The sequence below is a fragment of the Staurois parvus genome, unplaced genomic scaffold (assembly GCF_062004578.1).
Source record: "Staurois parvus isolate SC_StPar_1 unplaced genomic scaffold, SC_StPar_1.0 ptg000647l, whole genome shotgun sequence".
NCBI lineage: Eukaryota > Metazoa > Chordata > Amphibia > Anura > Ranidae > Staurois > Staurois parvus.
Window position 1 is genome coordinate 242,673 of NW_028318443.1, and position 20,231 is coordinate 262,903.

At 46.5% G+C, this 20,231-nt stretch overlaps 1 protein-coding gene across 1 annotated transcript in view; it reads right to left on the reverse strand.

Moving 5' to 3' along the window:
• Nucleotides 1-1,262: 1,262 nt before the first annotated feature.
• The window catches only part of LOC149448930 (tumor necrosis factor ligand superfamily member 12-like), a 100,394-nt gene continuing 81,425 nt past the window's right edge, over nt 1,263-20,231 (reverse strand). The window contains exons 10-13 of the mRNA XM_089693996.1: nt 10,231-10,278; nt 7,054-7,172; nt 6,826-6,967; nt 1,263-1,926 (exon numbers count right to left, since the gene is read on the reverse strand). Coding sequence (XP_089550122.1) covers nt 1,817-1,926; nt 6,826-6,967; nt 7,054-7,172; nt 10,231-10,278 — 419 coding nt within the window. The 3' untranslated portion in view covers nt 1,263-1,816. The remainder of the gene's footprint in view (nt 1,927-6,825; nt 6,968-7,053; nt 7,173-10,230; nt 10,279-20,231) is intronic.

The window sequence follows — 20,231 nt, forward strand, 5'->3', positions numbered from 1 at the left end:
CCTGCAGGAGGAGGACAGACTCGTAGCCCCCTTCTGTCTGTATCACCCTGCAGGAGGAGGACAGACTCATAGATCCCTTTTGTCTGTATCACCCTGCAGGAGGAGGACAGACTCGTAGCCCCCTTCTGTCTGTATCACCCTGCAGGAGGAGGACAGACTCATAGCCCCCTTCTGTCTGTATCACCCTGCAGGAGAAGGACAGACTCGTAGCCCCCTTCTGTCTGTATCACCCTGCAGGAGAAGGACAGACTCGTAGCCCCCTTCTGTCTGTATCACCCTGCAGGAGGAGGACAGACTCGTAGCCCCCTTCTGTCTGTATCACCCTGCAGGAGGAGGACAGACTCATAGCCCCCTTCTGTCTGTATCACCCTGCAGGAGGAGGACAGACTCGTAGCCCCCTTCTGTCTGTATCACCCTGCAGGAGGAGGACAGACTCATAGCCCCCTTCTGTCTGTATCACCCTGCAGGAGGAGGACAGACTCATAACCCCCTTCTGTCTGTATCACCCTGCAGGAGGAGGACAGACTCATAACCCCCTTCTGTCTGTATCACCCTGCATGAGGAGGACAGACTCATAGCCCCTTCTTTCTGTATCGCCCTGCAGGAGGAGGACAGACTCATAGCCCCTTCTTTCTGTATCGCCCTGCAGGAGGAGGACAGACTCATAGCTCCCTTCTGTCTGTATCACCCTGCAGGAGGAGGACAGACTCGTAGCCCCCTTCTGTCTGTATCACCCTGCAGGAGGAGGACAGACTCGTAGCCCCCTTCTGTCTGTATCACCCTGCAGGAGGAGAACAGACTCATAGATCCCTTTTGTCTGTATCACCCTGCAGGAGGAGGACAGACTCGTAGCCCCCTTCTGTCTGTATCACCCTGCAGGAGGAGGACAGACTCGTAGCCCCCTTCTGTATGTATCACCTGCAGGAGGAGGACAGACTCGTAGCCCCCTTCTGTATGTATCATCCTGCAGGAGGAGGACAGACTCATAGCCCCCTTCTATATGTATCACCTGCAGGAGGAGGACAGACTCGTAGCCCCCTTCTGTCTGTATCACCCTGCAGGAGGAGGACAGACCCATAGATCCCTTCTGTCTGTATCACCCTGCAGGAGGAGGACAGACTCATAGCTCCCTTCTGTATGTATCACCTGCAGGAGGAGGACAGACTCGTAGCCCCCTTCTGTCTGTATCACCCTGCAGGAGGAGGACAGACCCATAGATCCCTTCTGTCTGTATCACCCTGCAGGAGGAGGACAGACTCATAGCCCCCTTCTGTCTGTATCACCCTGCAGGAAGAGGACAGACTCGTAGCCCCCTTCTGTCTCTATCACCCTGCAGGAGGAGGACAGACTCGTAGCCCCCTTCTGTCTGTATCACCCTGCAGGAGGAGGACAGACTCGTAGCCCCCTTCTGTATGTATCACCTGCAGGAGGAGGACAGACTCGTAGCCCCCTTCTGTATGTATCATCCTGCAGGAGGAGGACAGACTCATAGCCCCCTTCTGTCTGTATCACCCTGCAGGAGGAGGACAGACTCATAGCCCCCTTCTGTCTGTATCACCCTGCAGGAGGAGGACAGACTCATAGCCCCTTTCTGTCTGTATCACCCTGCAGGAGGAGGACAGACTCATAGCCCCCTTCTGTCTGTATCACCCTGCAGGAGGAGGACAGACTCATAGCCCCTTTCTGTCTGTATCACCCTGCAGGAGGGTGGTGCCATTTTAGGACATAATAATAACTAATTTTGTAGTGACTTTTTATCTTCTCTATTACTTTCATTCGGCTGGCAGTGACATAGAAAGTTTCATTCTGGTGGTTTTTATAGCTTGATGAAACCAAGAAAGGTGGCCTGGCGGTGGGTCTCCAGAGTGGCATTTCTTCGTGGTATTTGAAGGGTGATGGAGTTTCCTTTGCGTAGTCGAAAGACTCCTAAATAACAAAACATATAAACATTAAAGAGCAGTTCCAGGGCACAAAAGACATCAATAAATATTACCAGAGTGACCTGAATCTGACCCCCCACAGACAGATTTCCCCAGGCTCCTCACATGTTCATGGGTTGGCATCCTAGGTTCTTGCACAACATCCTACTATACCCCCCCACTGGTATCAGCTTTAGATTTAGACTTTCACGGCAGATATGAATATTATCAGTGGCTATGTTACAGTTGAGGTTTAGTATTAGATATAGGGCTATATCTAAAATCCTAAATCCAGGTTTCATTTCATTTAAATATTTGGTTTGGGCCAAGATGGCCCAATCTAACTTTTTCCATTATTAATACATTTGCCTGCTGTCAGCGCTGTATTAAATATCTGTAGCATCAGCTACAGTACCTTGAAAAAGTCTTCATACCCCTTGAAATTTTCCACATTTTGTCATGTTAAACCAAAAACGTAAATGTATTTTATTGGGATGTGATGTGATAGACCAACACAGTGTCACATAATTGTGAAGTGGAAGGAAAATGATAAATGGTTTTCAAATTTTTTTACAAATAAATAACTGAAAAGTGTGGCGTGCATTTGTATTCAGCCCCCTTTATTGTGATACTCCTAACTACAATCTAGTGGAACCAATTGCCTTCAGAAATCACCTAATTAGTAAATAGAGACCACCTGTGTGTGATGTAATCTCAGTATAAATGCAGCTGTTCTGTGAAGCCCTCAGAGGTTTGTTAGAGATCATTAGTGAACAAACAACATCATGAAGGCCAAGGAACACACCAGACAGGTCAGGGATGAAGTTGTGGAGAAGTTTAAAGCCGGATTAGGTTATAAAAAATATCCCAAGCTTTAAACATCTCATGGAGCACTGTGTTCAATCCATCATCCGAAAATGGAAAGAGTATGGACAACTGCGAACCTACCAAGACATGGCCGTCCACCTAAACTGACAGGCCGGGCAAGGAGAGTATTCATCAGAGAAGCAGCCAAAAGGTCCATGGAGGAGCTGCAGAGATCCACAGCTCAGGGGGGAGAATCTGTCCACAAGTCAACTATTAGTCCTGCGCTCCACAAATCTGGCCTTTATGGAAGAGTGGCAAGAAGAAAGCCATTGTTGAAAGAAAGCCATAAGAAGTCCCATTTGTAGTTTGTGAGAAGCCATGTGGGGGACACAGCAAATGTGGAAGAAGGGGCTCTGGTCAGATGAGACCAACATTTAACTTTTTGTCCTAAAAGCAAAACACTATGAGTGAGAAAAAACTAACACTACACATCCCCCTGAACACACCATCCCCACCGTGAAACATGGTGGTGGCAGCATCATGTTGTGGGGATGCTTTTCTACAGCAGGGACAGGGAAGCTGGGCAGAGTTGATGGGAAGACGGATAGAGCCAAATACAGGGCAATCTTAGAAGAAAACCTGTTAGAGTCTGCAAAAGACCTGAGACCGGGGAGGAGGTTCACCTTCCAGCAGGACAACGACCCGAAACATCCAACCAGAGCTACAATGGAATGGTTTACATGAAAGCATCTTCATGTGTTAGAATGGCCCAGTCACAGTCCAGACCTAAATCCAAAGAAGAATCTGTGGCAAGACTTGAAAATTGCTGTTCCCAGACGCCCTCCAACCAATCTGATAGAGCTTGAGCGATTCTGCAAAGCAGAATGGGCGGAAATGTCCCTCTCTAGATGTGCAAAGAGACATCCCCAAAAAGACTTGCAGCTGGAATTGCAGACAAAGGGGGTCCTACAAAGTATTGACTCCGGGGGGGGCTGAATAGATTTATTTGTAAAAAAATTTTGAAAACCATTTCTCATTTTCCTTCCACAATTTTGTGCCACTTTGTGTCGGTCTATCACATCAAATCCCAGTAAAATACATTTACATTTTTTGGCTGTAACATGACAACATGGGGAAAATTTCAAGGGGTATGAATACTTTACATACAGTATCAGGGGCGGACTGACAACTCATGGGGCCCCTGGGCAATAGGGGATCATGGGGCCCCTGTGTCCTTGCCCAAACTCAAAAAAGCCTATGAAAAAGGTGCCAGGGGCATCTCATGGGGCCCCCTACTGACCCCGGGCCCTCGGGCAGTGCCCGAGTTTCCAAATGGTCAGTCCGCCCCTGTACAGTAGACAGCTCTGTGTTCTGGCAGCTGTATGAAATCTTTCTGCCCTGTTCCCGGAACAAAATTGAGTCGACTTCAGCATTGCTCAGCTATTCACAGGAAGCCTTGTATTTTTCTGAGTCAATACAAGACTTCCTTTGATTTGAGGTAGTGAGATAGGCAGATGACATCACAAAATCCCCCTCAGCCAGTCAGAGAAAGCCTTGCATTCATTTATAAAATTACAAAGCTTCCTGTGAATGGCTGAGCATGTTTTTTTTCTAGGAACAGGGTGGGAAGTCCATGTACCGCTGCCAGAACGCAAAGTTGTACATCGTATATACTGTAGATGAGACTATATAGAGTTTATACAGCACTGACAGTGGGCACATGTATTTGTAATGGAAATAGTCCATTTCGGCCAGCTTGTAATGAATCCTGGAGGCTTTAATATGAAAGCTAGGGTTATATTTACGGGTTAGGTTTAAGGGACTAGGTTCCAGCTTGGACAAATGTAAGTATGTATGTGCCGGACCTGTGCACCATGAAAGTTGTACATCGCTTTTGGTAGGCACTACTACTACAATGATTGCTGCTAGCTTCCGGGTCTCAAGTGGCTGCCCTCCTGCTTGGTGAACACAAGAGGTTGCTTGGTGCGGGTGCCACTCAGAAAACACTTTGCACTTCTCTGTTAATGCAAAGTGTTCTCTAATTGGATGAGAAGGAGATCTTGACATCAACACCCCACCTTTTAAAGTTTTTCCTGAATGGTGCCCATGCTGAGCAAGGACCTCCTGTGTTGAATATGCAGTAGAGCAGCTGCTTGGCACAGGACCTGGAAGCTAGTGGAGATTACTGTAGTAGAGGTGTCCATGGGAATCTCATAGGTATGGCAATACATACTCACATGGGTCCAAGCTGGACCAATGCTGCTATGAAAAACTACTATAGCTAAACGTCATCTTTAAAGTGTTACTAAACCCAGGACCCTGCATTCACTATATCTGGTCTCCCCGGACCCCGCATTCACTATATCTGGTCTCCCCGGACCCTGCATTCACTATATCTGGTCTCCCCGGACCCTGCATTCACTATATCTGGTCTCCCGGACCCTGCATCCACTATATCTGCTCTCCCCGGACCCTGCATTCACTATATCCGTCTCCCCGGACCCCGCATTCACTATATCTGGTCTCCCCGGACCCTGCATTCACTATATCTGGTCTCCCGGACCCTGCATCCACTATATCTGCTCTCCCCGGACCCCGCATTCACTATATCCGTCTCCCCGGACCCTGCATTCACTATATCCGTCTCCCCGGACCCTGCATTCACTATATTTGCTCTCCCCGGACCCTGCATTCACTATATTCATCTCCCCGGACCCTGCATTCACTATATCCGGTCTCCCAGGACCCTGCATTCACTATATCCGCTCTCCCCGGACCCTGCATTCTCTATATCCGCTCTCTTTGGACCCTGCATTCACTATATCTGCTCTCCCCAGACCCTGCATTCACTATATCCACTCTCCCCGGACCCTGCATTCACTATATCCGCTCTCCCCGGACCCTGCATTCACTATATCCGCTCTCCACAGACCCTGCATTCACTATATCCGCTCTCCCCGGACCCTGCATTCACTCTATCCGCTTTCCCCGGACCCTGCATTCACTATAATTGCTCTCCCAGGACCCTGCATTCACTATATCCGGTCTCCCAGGACCCTGCATTCACTATATCCGGTCTTCCCGGACCCTGCATTCACTATATCCGGTCTCCCAGGACCCTGCATTCACTATATCCGGTCTCCCCGGACCCTGCATTCACTATATCCGGTCACCCAGGACCCTGCATTTACTATATCCGCTCTCCCCGGACCCTGCATTCTCTATAGCCGCTCTCTTTGGACCCTGCATTCACTATATCCAGTCTCCCCGGACCCTGCATTCACTATATCCGCTCTCCCCGGACCCTGCATTCACTATATCCGGTCTCCCCGGACCCTGCATTCACTATATCCGCTCTCCCTGGACCCTGCATTCACTATATCCGGTCTCCCCGGACCCTGAATTCACTATATCTGGTCTCCCCACACCCTGCAATCACTCTATCCGTTCTCCCCAGACCCTGCATTCACTATATCTGGTCTCCCTGGACCCTGTATTCACTCTCTCTAGTCTCCCACAGTACACAAAACATGGAAATGCAATTAATTAGTAAATATAAAATGCTAAATACCTTTTCTCATCATCAGTATATAGCAGTCTTTTGACTTCTATCAGTGTCCAGCCGAGCACTGGTTAAAGCTTTTAGGAGGAGATTTCATTCTCCCCTGATTGTCCTCTGAGGCTGCATGACCCTTGTCCCTCTGTCTGGACAGTGCTGCTTGGCCCTTTGCTGATCACATACACTCTCCCAGAAAAAAAAAACTCTCTAGCAATACACACCAAACAGCATGTGCAGCTTGCCCCCAAGGCTCTGTTCTATCGGCAGATGGATTGGGGACAGTAGAAGGGGAGGGTTAGAGAACACAGGGTCAAACAGCCTTTTTACACAATGCGGAGGAATAACACCATAAGTTCCTTAGTGAGTATAACAAGCATGCCTTACTGCATATACAGACTGATTGTACTGTTGTGGGTTTAGTAACACTTTAAGTACTCAGAGGCCTCCAGCGCATACTGAAGAAAGTGGGAACCTCTCGGAGTCTGCTACTGACTCCTTATGTTGGGTATCGCCAACAAATAAAAGCAGAGGTGGCCTTACCAGAAGTGTAGCAAGTGTTGTAAGCCAACTTATCATCGTTTGGCATACTCTGAACACAGCTTAGAAGGACTTCACTCTCTCCGTCATCTGATCTACGTAGCACTAAGTGACCCATAGTAAATGTTTTGTCTCTGTAGAAGACCTGAGATGGAAACAAGAGATAATGTTGGTGTGAGCTCACGTATCCCAAGATGGAGATAATTAGTGTAGGACAGGTGAGGATCTCACCTGGCTATATATAGAGTATATCCCAGAATGCTTAACATTTATACTGCGGCCTTGGACCTCCAGTGACCTCCCTTCCTGCAGTGATGTCTTCCAGGAGATTTCAGTACGGTCCGCGGAGTCTGAAGCAAAATGGAGTAGAGTAGATCCTGATATGAAATTCTGTGCTGAAGTGAGTTCAAAGATAAAGTCCGAAATAATATTCTGAACATAGACCACCATGAAGGATCTGGTAAGATTCTCCAAGGAGCATGCTTATAAAGGAAGGTTGAGATCAGGGGCGGACTGACAACTCATGGGGCCCCCGGGCAATAGGGGATCATGAGGCCCATGTGTCCTTGCCCAAACTCAAAAAAGCCTATGATAAAGGTACCAGGGGCATCTCATGGGGCCCCCTACTGACCCCGAGCCCTCGGGCAGTGCCCGAGTTTCCAAATGGTCAGTCCGCCCCTTCTAAGGTACACCCTTCACATTGCAACATTGATGAGTACTGTCCACTAATTGTATGTAAGTGGTTAGAAGTAGCTGATAATACTTCTGGATATCTGTTCTGTGGGTGAGGTATTTATCGCCTGCTACATTCTGAACAGGTATGATATTAGTAGTGGAAGCAAAAGTACCCACTGGTGTCCACCTTCCATGGAGGAGACCCAGTGGTTGAGAACTGACCAGCCAAACTTTGTTGGGTCGGATGTCCTTCTATTACCTCTTACTTGTAGGTCTTCAAGTCTACAGATCTATAAAAAGTATTTTGCATGTTACCCTGCATGGCGGGCATGAAAAGGCCTCAGACGCTGCTCCGGCCATGCCCTCTGATGCATTTTGCCCCGCCCACTGGGGGGCTTGATTACAGAGAAGTCATGAGAGATTACTCTGTGATCAAGCCCCAGTGAGCAGGGCGAAACGCGTCAGCCGGCATGGCCGGAGCAGCGTCTGAGGCCTTTTCATATATCTGATTCCACGGGTGGTTAGAGCAACATCCATTCTTAGAGGTTAAAGCAGGGGCGGACTGACAATTCATGGGGCCCCCGGGCAATAGGGGATCATGAGGCCCCTGTGCCCTTGCCCAAACTCAAAAAAGCCTATGAAAAAGGTACCAGGGGCATCTCATGGGGCCCCCTACTGACCCCGGGCCCTCGGGCAGTGCCCGAGTTTCCAAATGGTCAGTCTGCCCTTGGTTGAGATGCATCCTTCTTCATTCATAAATGAAAGGCTGTTTCCGAATGAATGAGGTATGAAGGAGACATCACAAGCTCCACCTAGGCCAAGCATAGAATTCCTTGCGTGCCTGGAGAAGGCAAGGCGTTCTGTGAATGGTGCCCCTGCTAAACGAGCCGCTTCCTGCGTCCACAACTGGCAAAGTATATTCTTTGCAGATGCCCAAGCTCTGCTAGATCACTACATAGAATAAGGAAGGTAGCACATTTTTTTAGAGCCGGGATTTCAGCAGGCTTTGTGCCCCTGCCCCATCCTGTCTTCCATTCAGACTACTAGCGAGCACAAGCTAGCTGGTAATGGCCAGCCTAAGCGCTCTCCCTTTTGTAAACCTCGTAACCTCTTGGCGCTGGTGCCTCCCGGCCCTTTAAGAGTTTTGGGAGGCAGACAGAGTTTTAGGGTCATGTGACCGCTGTGATTCACCGGCACGGTGGTCACATGAGCGGAAAAGGTCCCGATCACAAGGGACGGACATATGAGTCACGGACATATGTGCTGGGAGCGTGCAGGGCATGCGCTCTCAGCATGTATGTATTTTTTAATGGCACGCAAATATGCGGCCACTCGGCGTCAAGGCCCAGACACCGAGAGGCCACATATTTGCGAGCGCTCGACGTCAAGGGGTTAAAGAGACGCTGATAGGGCTGGGACAAGGGGTAGGCAGGAGGGTCGGCTGGCTTGGGCGCAATGGTTTATTGCAGGGATGGGGGCACCCTGTGTTACAAGGCTGCCAGAAGTAGTGACAGCATCATCACTACTCTTGTCAGCCCAGTTCTGGGGGACAGTGCGGAGAGAGCCGGGAGGAGGTGTGGACTGCGCACCCCTAAATGGATCCCCTAAGCTCGCACATCATGGACGGGAGGGGGGGCACATTTTGGCATCTATGCCCTGGGCGCTTGATGACCTTTTCCCGGCCCTGGACCCTGGGCACTGGTCATCTTGCCCATTCAGGACTGAATGACAGTGTATGCTGAGAACCCCCCTCCCCTCAGGTAGGTATACCTACCAATGCTCCCTTACTGCTGATGTCCCCCATGGGTAAGCTCTAGTGTTGTATGGCATTGGAGCTTACCTAGGTGGATTATGACAAGGCCCCTGTGCACACAACAGTATTCAGGCCTCCTGATTGGCTGCTCAGGCATGAACACTGTCACATACAGCAACAAAGTGGGAAGGGGGCAAATGATTATGAATGGGTGAGTATAACTTGTTTTGGGGTTGTCACCAGACACTCACTTTGCCCTTAATGTGTGAAATGAGTTTCCCTTCAAGTATCTTATAGTCAACTCATGGGGCCCCCGGGCAGTAGGGCATCATGGGGCCCCCTTGTCCTCACCGACACCCAAAAAAGCCTATGAAAAAGCCAATGAAAGGTACCAGGGGCATATCATTGACCCCTATTGACCCCTAGCCCTCGGGCAGTGCCCGAGTGCTCGAATAGTAGGTCCGCCCCTGCTTATGGTACAGGCTCCAGAGCAAGCCCTCCCGGTGACATACCTCCCATGCATATGTACAGGAATGCCTTTATCCCGACACCGACAGCATGCCGAGGTTGTACACTGAGCTGCGCATGCGCTGCTTTACAGTTAGAAGAAAAATGCTAGCTGATGGGAAAAGAGCCTTTACGGCAGAAAAGACATACAAAGTCTAAAATAACTACCTGCTAGCATTTTGTTCTAACAAAAATTTTTTCTGTAACCTAAACTTCAGCTCTGTTTTCCCTCCTACTGCTGGTATCTGATCACAGCCACAATGGTTGACCACTAAGGACAACAGTGAAACTCATGTTATCCTCAAAATTCAGCTATGATTGGGTACTTTGGTTCCCAAAGTATGACGCTCATTCTAGGTTAAAGATGGTAGGCGCGTAAGAGAGGGAGAGTAAGATATCTTATGTTTATAAAATGGCCAACCTATGTGTGATTGGAGAGTAGAGAGGAAAGTTATTTTGGAAAATGGTCTCACCAATTGAAGTTATTGACTCAGCTACCAGGTGGAGAAGAGAACGATGTCCTGAAAGAGACAACACAGTATATTGAAAATGGGCTGTGGAAATCTTTATACACGGCTCAAATAAATTAAAGGAACACTTTTTAATCAGAGTCTAGTATCCAGTTAATGAAACTCCTGGGATATTGATCTGGTCAGGTAAGTAGCAGAGGGGGTTGTTAATCAGTTTCAGCTGCTTTGGTGTTAATAACATTATTATTATTATTATTATTATACAGGATTTATATATTATTATTATTATACAGGATTTATATATTATTACTTTACAGGATTTATATATTATTATTATTATTATTATACAGTATTTATATATTATTATTATACAGGATTTATATATTATTATTATTATACAGGATTTATATAATATTATTATACAGGATTTATATAATATTATTATACAGGATTTATATATTATTATTATACAGGATTTATATAATATTATTATACAGGATTTATATATTATTATTATTATTATTATACAGGATTTATATATTATTACTTTACAGGATTTATATATTATTATTATTATACAGGATTTATATATTATTATTATACAGGATTTATATATTATTATTATTATTATACAGGATTTATATATTATTATTATACAGGATTTATATATTATTATTATTATACAGGATTTATGTATTATTATTATTATACAGGATTTATATATTATTATTATACAGGATTTATGTATTATTATTATTATACAGGATTTATATATTATTATTATACAGGATTTATATATTATTATTATTATACAGGATTTATATATTATTATTATACAGGATTTATGTATTATTATTATTATACAGGATTTATATATTATTATTATACAGGATTTATGTATTATTATTATTATACAGGATTTATATGATATTATTATACAGGATTTATATATTATTATTATAATACAGGATTTATATAGAGCCAACAGTTTGCTCAGCACTTTACAATATAACGGGAGACAATACAGCAACAATACAGTTCATTACAAGAGGGATAGGAGGGCCTGATCCTGGGAGCTTACAATCTAGGAGCAATTAACAACAGGTGCACTAGATGAGCAACAATGAGATGACCCCGAAAACAGGAATGGTTTTACAGGTGGAGGCCACTGACATTTTTTTCTCTACTCATCTTTCCTGTTTCTCACTAGTTTTGCATTTGGCTAGGGTCAGTGTCAGTACTGGTAGCATGAGGCCATACCTGGACCCTACAGAGGTTGCACAGGCAGTCCAACTCCTCCAGGATGGCACATCCATACTTGCCATTGCCAGAAGGTATGCTGTGTCACCCAGCACAGTTTCAATAGCATGGAGGAGATTCCAGGAGACAGGCAGTTCCTCTAGGAGAGCTGGACAGGGCCGTAGAAGGTCCTTAACCCATCAGCAGGACCGGTATCTGCTCCTTTGTGCAAGGAGGAACAGGATGAGCCCTGCCAGAGCCCTACACAATGACCTCCAGCAGGCCACTGGTGTGAATGTCTCTGACCACACAATCAGAAACAGACTTCATGAAGGTGGCCTGAGGGCCCGATGTCCTCTAGTGGGCCCTGTGCTCACTGCCCGGCACCATAGAGCTCGATTGGCATTTTCCATTGAACACCAGAATTGGCAGGTCCACCACTGGCACCCTGTGCTTTTCACAGATGAGAGCAGGTTCCCCCTGAGCACATGTGACAGACGTGAAAGGGTCTGGAGAAGCCGTGGAGAACGTTCTGCTGCCTGTAACATGGTTCAGTATGACCGTTTTGGTAGTGGGTCAGTGATGGTCTGGGGAGGCATATCCATGAAGGGACACACAGACCTCTACAGGCTAGACAATGGCACCCTGTTGCCATTAGGTATCGAGATGAAATCTTTGGACCCATTGTCAGACCCTATGTGGCGAGAGTATGCAGGCAGTTCCTGGGGGATGAAGGAAAAATGGGTTTGGGTCAAAAAACGCAAACTGAAAAACTCCGGTTTTTAACTTGACTTTACACAGGTAATGTTACCAGAGTTATCAAAACGCCCCGTGTGTATGGAGCCTAATTGAACAAGCTGAAATTAGAAGCTGATTGGCTACCATGCACAACTGCACCAGATTTTGCACTCTCCAGTTTTAGAAAATCAACCCCACCTGGTTTAATGGTGCTCTTCTATATTGTATAGTACTCAATGGAGGTATTTTGAATTGTATTAATATAGGTCCACTTCTACTGGAGGGACATTGTATTAATATAAGCCCACTTTCTACTTTTCCGCCCAATTAGTTTGGAACTAAACAACAGAGACATGCTACAGTAGTTTCAACTGTTTGTATTTGAGAGGTTTATCTAAACTGGCTTCTGGCCAAGTGACTTCATTTCTTTTTTTTATTGCATACATTGATGTTTTCAGCCCAGGCTCAGTCTTTTTTTTTTGTATAGTCACCCAGCCAAGGTTTAAAACATAAATCAGCTCAGTCTCCAATACTCATCTCCTCTTTGGCGTTGTCCCCAGCAGTATATCTTTTACGTCCTTAGTATTTTGGATTGATTGGTGCCCAGCGAAAGTTAATCTAGAAGACCAAGGACATCCTATGAGTGCTGGGTGTCACGGACCCCTAAGTGGTCGGCACGACAGCTCTCTGCATCTTTGAGGTCCACCCACGTCTTAAAAAGGTATGTACTGGTAATGCAGAGGTTACCCCCGAAGGAGCTGCTGAAAATGTACCCTGGTCTCCCAATGTAGTACAGAGGCTGCCAGCCACATAAGCACAGATCCATGCCTGCCCAAGGTTCAGGCTCAGTCTAGGGGATGTCTCCCATGTTGAGGGCATGTGGCCTGGTATGATTTGGGTAGGGGGGGCTTGCTCGTCCCAAAAAAAAAATACCCTTTCCTGGCTTGTTGGGCTGCATGCTCAGATAAGGGCCTGGTATGGACCCTCACAATGTTTTTTTTTTTTTAAATTGCATGCAAAGCATTTTCAGGGTGCTCATATGGACAAAACACTGAACACAGGATGTTCCTACCAAGCTTGTCACATATTGCAATGACCAATTCACACCTCAGACCTCTCCCACCCTTGGAAACAAAAGATATGTTAACCCCTTCACGCTGGCCACACACAAATGTGCGGCCTCCCGACGTCTGGGCCTAGACGCCGAGTGGCCGTACATTTGCATTCATGTAAGAAAAAACAAATGTGCTGAGAGCGCGCGCCCTGCGCGCTCCCAGCACACATGTCCGGTACTCACGGAAAGGTCCCGGTCTGCTCTTTCGATCGGGACCTTTCCTGATCATGTGACCGCCGCGACGACGCGTCACAGCGGTCACATGATCCCTAAACCACGCCCCACCCGCCCCGCCTCCCGGCGTCTGAAACTCTTAAAGGGCCGGGAGGCGCTGGCGGGAAGGGGTTAATGACCATTCACACCTCAAATTCCTCATGAAAATCCCCTGCCAGGTGGCCTTAATGACTCCCTCCACCAGACACCTTTCCCACCCTTGGAAACAAAAGAAATGTGAATGAGCAACTCACACTTAAGCTAATCTCAACACATACTGCTGTCTCTGCTTCTACTCTCTGTATTTCTCTGAAACAGTCTGAAATAGTTAATAATTTACCACTTTTCAGTGCATTCTGTGAATTTGGGAGGTTCTCCTGTGCTTATCTTTAAAAAAACGCTTCTAAATGCAAACACTCATAAATGTGCATAAACGCGGTATGCAAACGCGGCTAAACAGACGTTTTTAACCTACGTTTTCCAGCAGTCAGTTTCCATCGTTCAGAAGTGTCCCATGTACATGGGGCCTAAGGCAAAGAAGGTCTGATGTACAAGCATTGCAGTTTATCCCAATGCACGGTAATGCACTGTTATGCGCTGTGGTCTGGTCCTGCGCATTGCCAGCCTATTCAAATTAAATGGACTATCCGAATGCAATACATGACACACGTTACGGCATTGCACAGAAGCAGAGAAGTTTGGATGGGTGCTTAATGACTTCTTTTAAATTTTATAATGTCTTTATCTTTCAGATAAACATTTCATACGGGGGTGCAGCCATGTCCAGGGCCGGACTGACAACTCATGTTGACAACTCAGTATCACAGAGGAGGGGGCAGGGAGCCGCAGTTAGAGCTCTGTGAGAGCTGATTGAAAGAGAGGGACACACGCCAGGAGCTGTGCTGTAAATTCACAAGCTGTGTGCTGAGCTCTAATGACCTCTCCTCCCCGACACAAATTTTATCTTGTGTTGGAAGAATTCTCCAGACGTGATACATGCTGATAAGAGAGGAACGAAGCACCAGAGAGAAACAACACTTGGAGCAGGGGCGGACTGACAACTCATGGGGCCCCCGGGCAATAGGGGATCATGGGGTCCCCGTGCCCTTGCCCAAACTCAAAAAAGCCTATGAAAAAGGTACCAGGGGCATCTTATGGGACCCCATACTGACCCCGGGCCCTCGGGCAGTGCCCAAGTTTCCAAATGGTCTGTCCGCCCCTGGTCATGACATTGAGTTTGCAAAGCTAGCTAGCCTACTTATATAATAAGACACTATAGAAATCCTTGTGGATTCACTGTGGCCCTATGAATTACTTGTTCTCAGGACCAAAGGTCATCCAAGGCATTACTCAGCAAAGGTTCCTATTTTTACGGCCACTGAGTATATTTCATACCATTCATCGTCTTCCTGTCACGACACTTCCTCTTCTTCTGATCAATGTTATCTTTGTTCTGAATTGGCATCAGAACAAGGAAACAGATTACATTTTAAAGTGTATTTGCATAACAGACATTAATCACTGGCACATTAACTGTCTCGCAGATTATATCGCATGACTTGCAGACAAGCACACATTTCACAATGACTTATGCCAATGGAAAGAAGTGGGTGAAACACTTTTAGAGTGGCTGTAAAGCTCAGACATGAAATATGAACAAAGCATATCCCTCTGTAGTGTGTACTTGTCTCAATCTAGAGCACTAAGTGTCATTTCTGTCTGCTGCTTCGTTCCTTTGTTATCAGCATGAGTCACTTCTAGTTTTTCTGACACCAAGAGAAAAATGGTGACAGCGAAAGGCACGGCATGTGATTGACAGCCTCGGCTCTGTTCCTGTGTGCTGTACGTAGAGGGGGGTGTCCCTTCCCTCCAATCATCTCTCAGAGCTCTCCTCATCGATGTAACTTCAGCTCTCCACCCCCTGCTTTTCAAAGCTGAGAGATCCTCTGTAAATTTAGAACTTTGAGCCTGGATTCACATATATGCAGTGCGGTATATCGCATGTGATTCGCACAGGAACCGCACCGTATTCCTGTACAAATCACATGCCATTTGTGTGCGGTGCAATTAGAGCCATACATTTTGTATGGATCTAATCACACCGCACCCACACCAAAAACATGCAGGACCCTTTTTTGGGTCCGCACTAGAATCGGATCGCATGGGTATTCACACCTATGTGATCCAATTCTGCACATCGCACCGCGTTTTGCGGACCTCTTTTGGGGTGTTGTTATCTTAACATACATGCCCGCAGCGGTTCGCATGAACGGGGTGCGATTCTGATGCAGTGCAGAAAACGCTGCAAATTCTGCACCGCATCAGTGTGAACCTGGGCTCAATGGATTTAGAGCAGGGCTGGGAAACTGTGGCCCTCCAGCTGTTGTAAAACTACAAGTCCCATAAGGCATTGCAAAACTGACAGTTACAAGCATGACTCTCAAAGGCAGAGGCATGATGGGACTTGTAGTTCACCAACAGCTGGAGGGCCACAGTTGCCCACCCCTGATTTAGAGGAAAGACGGCTGTAGGTAAACAGGCACAACTTATGTAGGATGATTTGTTTCATTTAGGTATATCACCTGATGCCAGTCACTTCACTGGGTATATGTAAGGGTTTACTACCACTTTAACCCTGGACAGTGAGATAATGAGAGCAGGAGCAATGACAAAAGGCAGGAGAATGAGATGAGTTAAAGGGAATCTAAGTAAACAAAAAAGAGAGGGCGCCATCATCTAAAGGCAGCCATTTATTAATATATATATAAAACCATAAAAGCATACATGCACTCACTGCATTCAGTAAATGATCAGCATGTCCATAGCACACCTCCAAGCAGAATTTGTCCAGGAAGAGGTCAGGAGCAGAAGAGTTTGGCAAGGAGAAAGCCAGTAATGCAGAGCTGCCCCAGGAAACTGCTGGATAGTAAGTGGCAGTCAGGGAACCACGCTGGGACGCAAGCGTTATGGAGATGCATCCGAGGGCTTCCAGACTCGGCTTGGCTTGGCAGATGATGGCACACATTGACCTTGATGCAGGTGACATTGATGGGTGTTCTGTCTCTCCAATCTAAGCATTGAAAGTGTGATCTCTGTAACTTACAGTTGTGATGAGATAGCGATAACTCCAATCACAGTTGAATAACACAGGCAGTGACTCAATCCAGGTGACATCTTGTAGATCTTGTGAAGTTTATTCCATAAACTGAGAGAATCTTACCTATCGGATAGGTCAAAAGATCATAATGTGATCTGCTTCATGACATGAGGCTAGAGCTGCAATGCATTACTGGGAAAAGGGGGAGGGCTATCTATACAGCATTAACTAAACCAAAGGAAAGGAGGAGCAGAGACAAATTACAGAGAAAACTTAAAGGCATATGACAGTCATGTGAAACATGACAATGGGTGTGACTACTCATTTCGAGGCATGCCCCTTTGTCAAGTCAAATGATGGTAGAAGAGGGTAATGGGAAGAGTATTTGAAGGCAATGGGGGTCATTGAGCTCATTCTCATCTAATCAGTGCTATTAACCTCCCTAGAGGTCTGATTATGTCAGTATTTCTGTGCTCAAAGCGGTACATTTTTTTACATGGAAATATGTATTTTTTTATTGTAGGCCTGTAATTTTTAGGAATAACTCACTGAAATCTGTCCGAACAAGAGTCTAGTAAACATCCCGGGTATGATAAAATTTGAAATACGAAATCATAAATTATAATATAATAAATAATCATAAAAAATAATATAATAATAATAAATTTAATTCAATAATATAATCAAACCAAAAACTCAGAAATTTTAAATAGAGCGCCAAGTTCGCTGAGCTCAGTCGCAGAATTGTTTTCAGTGTCTGATGAGGAATTTCCCCCACGAATCATTATCACTCAATTCTGCAAGTGGTTCTGATTTACTATCGCTGTTCTCTAGCCGGTCTAAAACCACTTTTGACCTAAAGGGACGCTTTTTGGACACCATGGACGTTTCTCAGTTTCCAGGCAGAAAGAACAGTAAAAATTCAGGCAGGGCGCCGGACAAAGCACTCGGGACAAAATGTATGTGAAATGGTTTGATACAGGAATGGAATACTATGTGATTTTAGTGTATTGAGTGAATGTGACTTTTTGTCATTTTCAAATTTCCTGACAGTTCCGTCCCCCGTATGTCCCAACGTCGCAGGGGATGGAAGACATTGCCGGGGACACTGCAGGAGGGACATCGCGGGAGCGCAGGACAAGGTAAGTTAAGAAGAGATCCCGGAGCAACGCTGCAGTGTATTCCTGAGTGTAGCTCGGGGTTACCGCTTGTAGTTCTGAAACTTTACCCCGAGCTACACTGGGGAATACCGCCAGGGAGGTTAAGAATCGGACTATGATCGGGTTACTAATGTGGCAAAGATTATTATAAAGATATGTATAAAGGGGCCTTTCTCAAGACATTGATTTTTTGTTCCTCCAAGAACTCCTTCTTACATTCGTGGCTCGGCGCATCAAGAGGACTCCCTACTACTCGTACGTAGACCCTCATTAGATGTTACCTCACTATACACTTCAGTTCCACATGACATAGGACTTACAGTAGTAGAACATTTCCTATTCACACAAGCTGAAACTGCACTACAAACAAGCCCATTTCATCCTGACTGCTGCCTGCCTTGACCTTTTGCTTGAGTTTGAAGGCCTCCTGCCACAACCACTTTAACCCTGGACGGTGAGATAATGAGAGCAGGAGCATGACAACAGGCAGGAGAATGAGATGAGTTAGAGGGAATCTAGGTAAACATTGTTTGTAATACAATCCTGCCTAAATGCTGCATGGTCTGATATTTAGACAGCGATACGACTCTGCCTGCCCGCTGCCTGCTTTGACATACTGGCTGCGATCAGGGGTGGATTGACAACTCATGGTGCCCCCGGGCAATAGGGGATCATGGGGCCCCCGTGTCCTTGCCCAAACTCAAAAAGCCTATGAAAAAGGTACCAGGGGCATCTCATGGGGCCCCCTACTGACCCCGGGCCCTCGGGCAGTGCCCGAGTTTCCAAATGGTCAGTTCGCCCCTGGCTGCGATACATCTCCACGTTAGCACTCCTGCTTGGGACCTCCTGGCTGTGATACAACTGCACCTTACAGCAACCCACCCATTTTCACCTCCTACCTCTAATACAACTCTGCTTGTATATCCCCTGCTCCAACTTCACCAGACTCAATGCTACCCATTCTGATTCGCAGACCACAATATCTCTCCCCCTGACTTTCCCCTTCTCTGACCTTCTGGCTGTGATACAGCTCTGCCTGAATGCTACCTGCTCTGACATTCTGTGATATAACGCTACCTGAACATCTCCAGCTCTGTAAGGCCAATGTGGTGCCAATATTTAAAAAGGGATCAAAGTCCTTACCAAGTAATTACAGACCTGTTAGTTTAACTTCTATAGTCGGGAAGATACTGGATGAGTTCTTGCTGGAAAAAAATATTTTAAGCAACAGACAGCATAGATTCATGAAAGACAGAAGTCAAACAAATCTGATTGATGAGGAGGTGAATAAAACCTTGGACAGAGGGGTGGTGGTGGACGTGGTATACTTGGACAGAGGGGTGGCGGTGGACGTGGTATACTTGGACAGAGGGGTGGTGGTGGACGTGGTAAACTTGGACAGAAAGGTGGCGATGGACGTGGTATACTTGGACAGAGGGGTGGTGGTGGACGTGGTATATTTGGACAGAGGGGTGGTGATGGATGTGGTATACTTGGACAGAGGAGTGGCGGTGGACGTGGTATACTTGGACAGAGGAGTGGCGGTGGACGTGGTATACTTGGACAGAGGGGTGGCTGTGGACATGGTATACTTGAACAGAGGGGTGGCGATGGATGTGGTATACTTGGACAGAGGGGTGGCTGCGGATGTGGTATACTTGACAGAGGGGTGGCGGTGGACGTGGTATACTTGGACAGAGGGGTGGCGGTGGACGTGGTATACTTGGATTTTGCAAAAGCGTTGGAACACACTTCTCTACACACGGCTAATGTGTAAGTTAAAGTCTACAGTAAATGCATAGAAAACTGGCTAAAAGACCGAGTTCAGAGAGTAGTGGTTAATGATTCATACTCTGAATGGTCTAGGGGCAGCAATGGGCAAACTACGGCCCGCGGGCCGTATATGGCCCGGCGGACCTTTTAATCCGGCCCGTGGAGCGTGATACTGTCAGGATGGCTGTCAGGATGTGTGTAGGCGGGGCAGCGTGACGAACGTGAGGGGAGCTAGGCTCCTCTCACAGTCCGCCCTGAAGACCGGAACGGCGCGGGAACACGGCGAGAGGAACGCGCGGAGCAAAGGTAAGTGAATGAATTACTATGGGGGATGAATTACTATATGGGGGATTAATTACTATGGGGGATGAATTACTATATGGGGGATGAATTACTATGGGGGATGAATTACTATATGGGGGATGAATTACTATGGGGGATTAATTACTATGGGGGATGAATTACTATGGGGGATGAATTACTATGGGGGATGAATTACTATATGGGGGATTAATTACTATGCTTACTATGGGGGAATATTACTATACTTACTATGGATGACACATACACATCATTCATGTACTCTTGGTCCGGTCCCCGGGTCCAATATATGAACCCATTGCGGCCCTCAAGTCAAAAAGTTTGCCCACCCCTGGTCTAGGGGTGTACC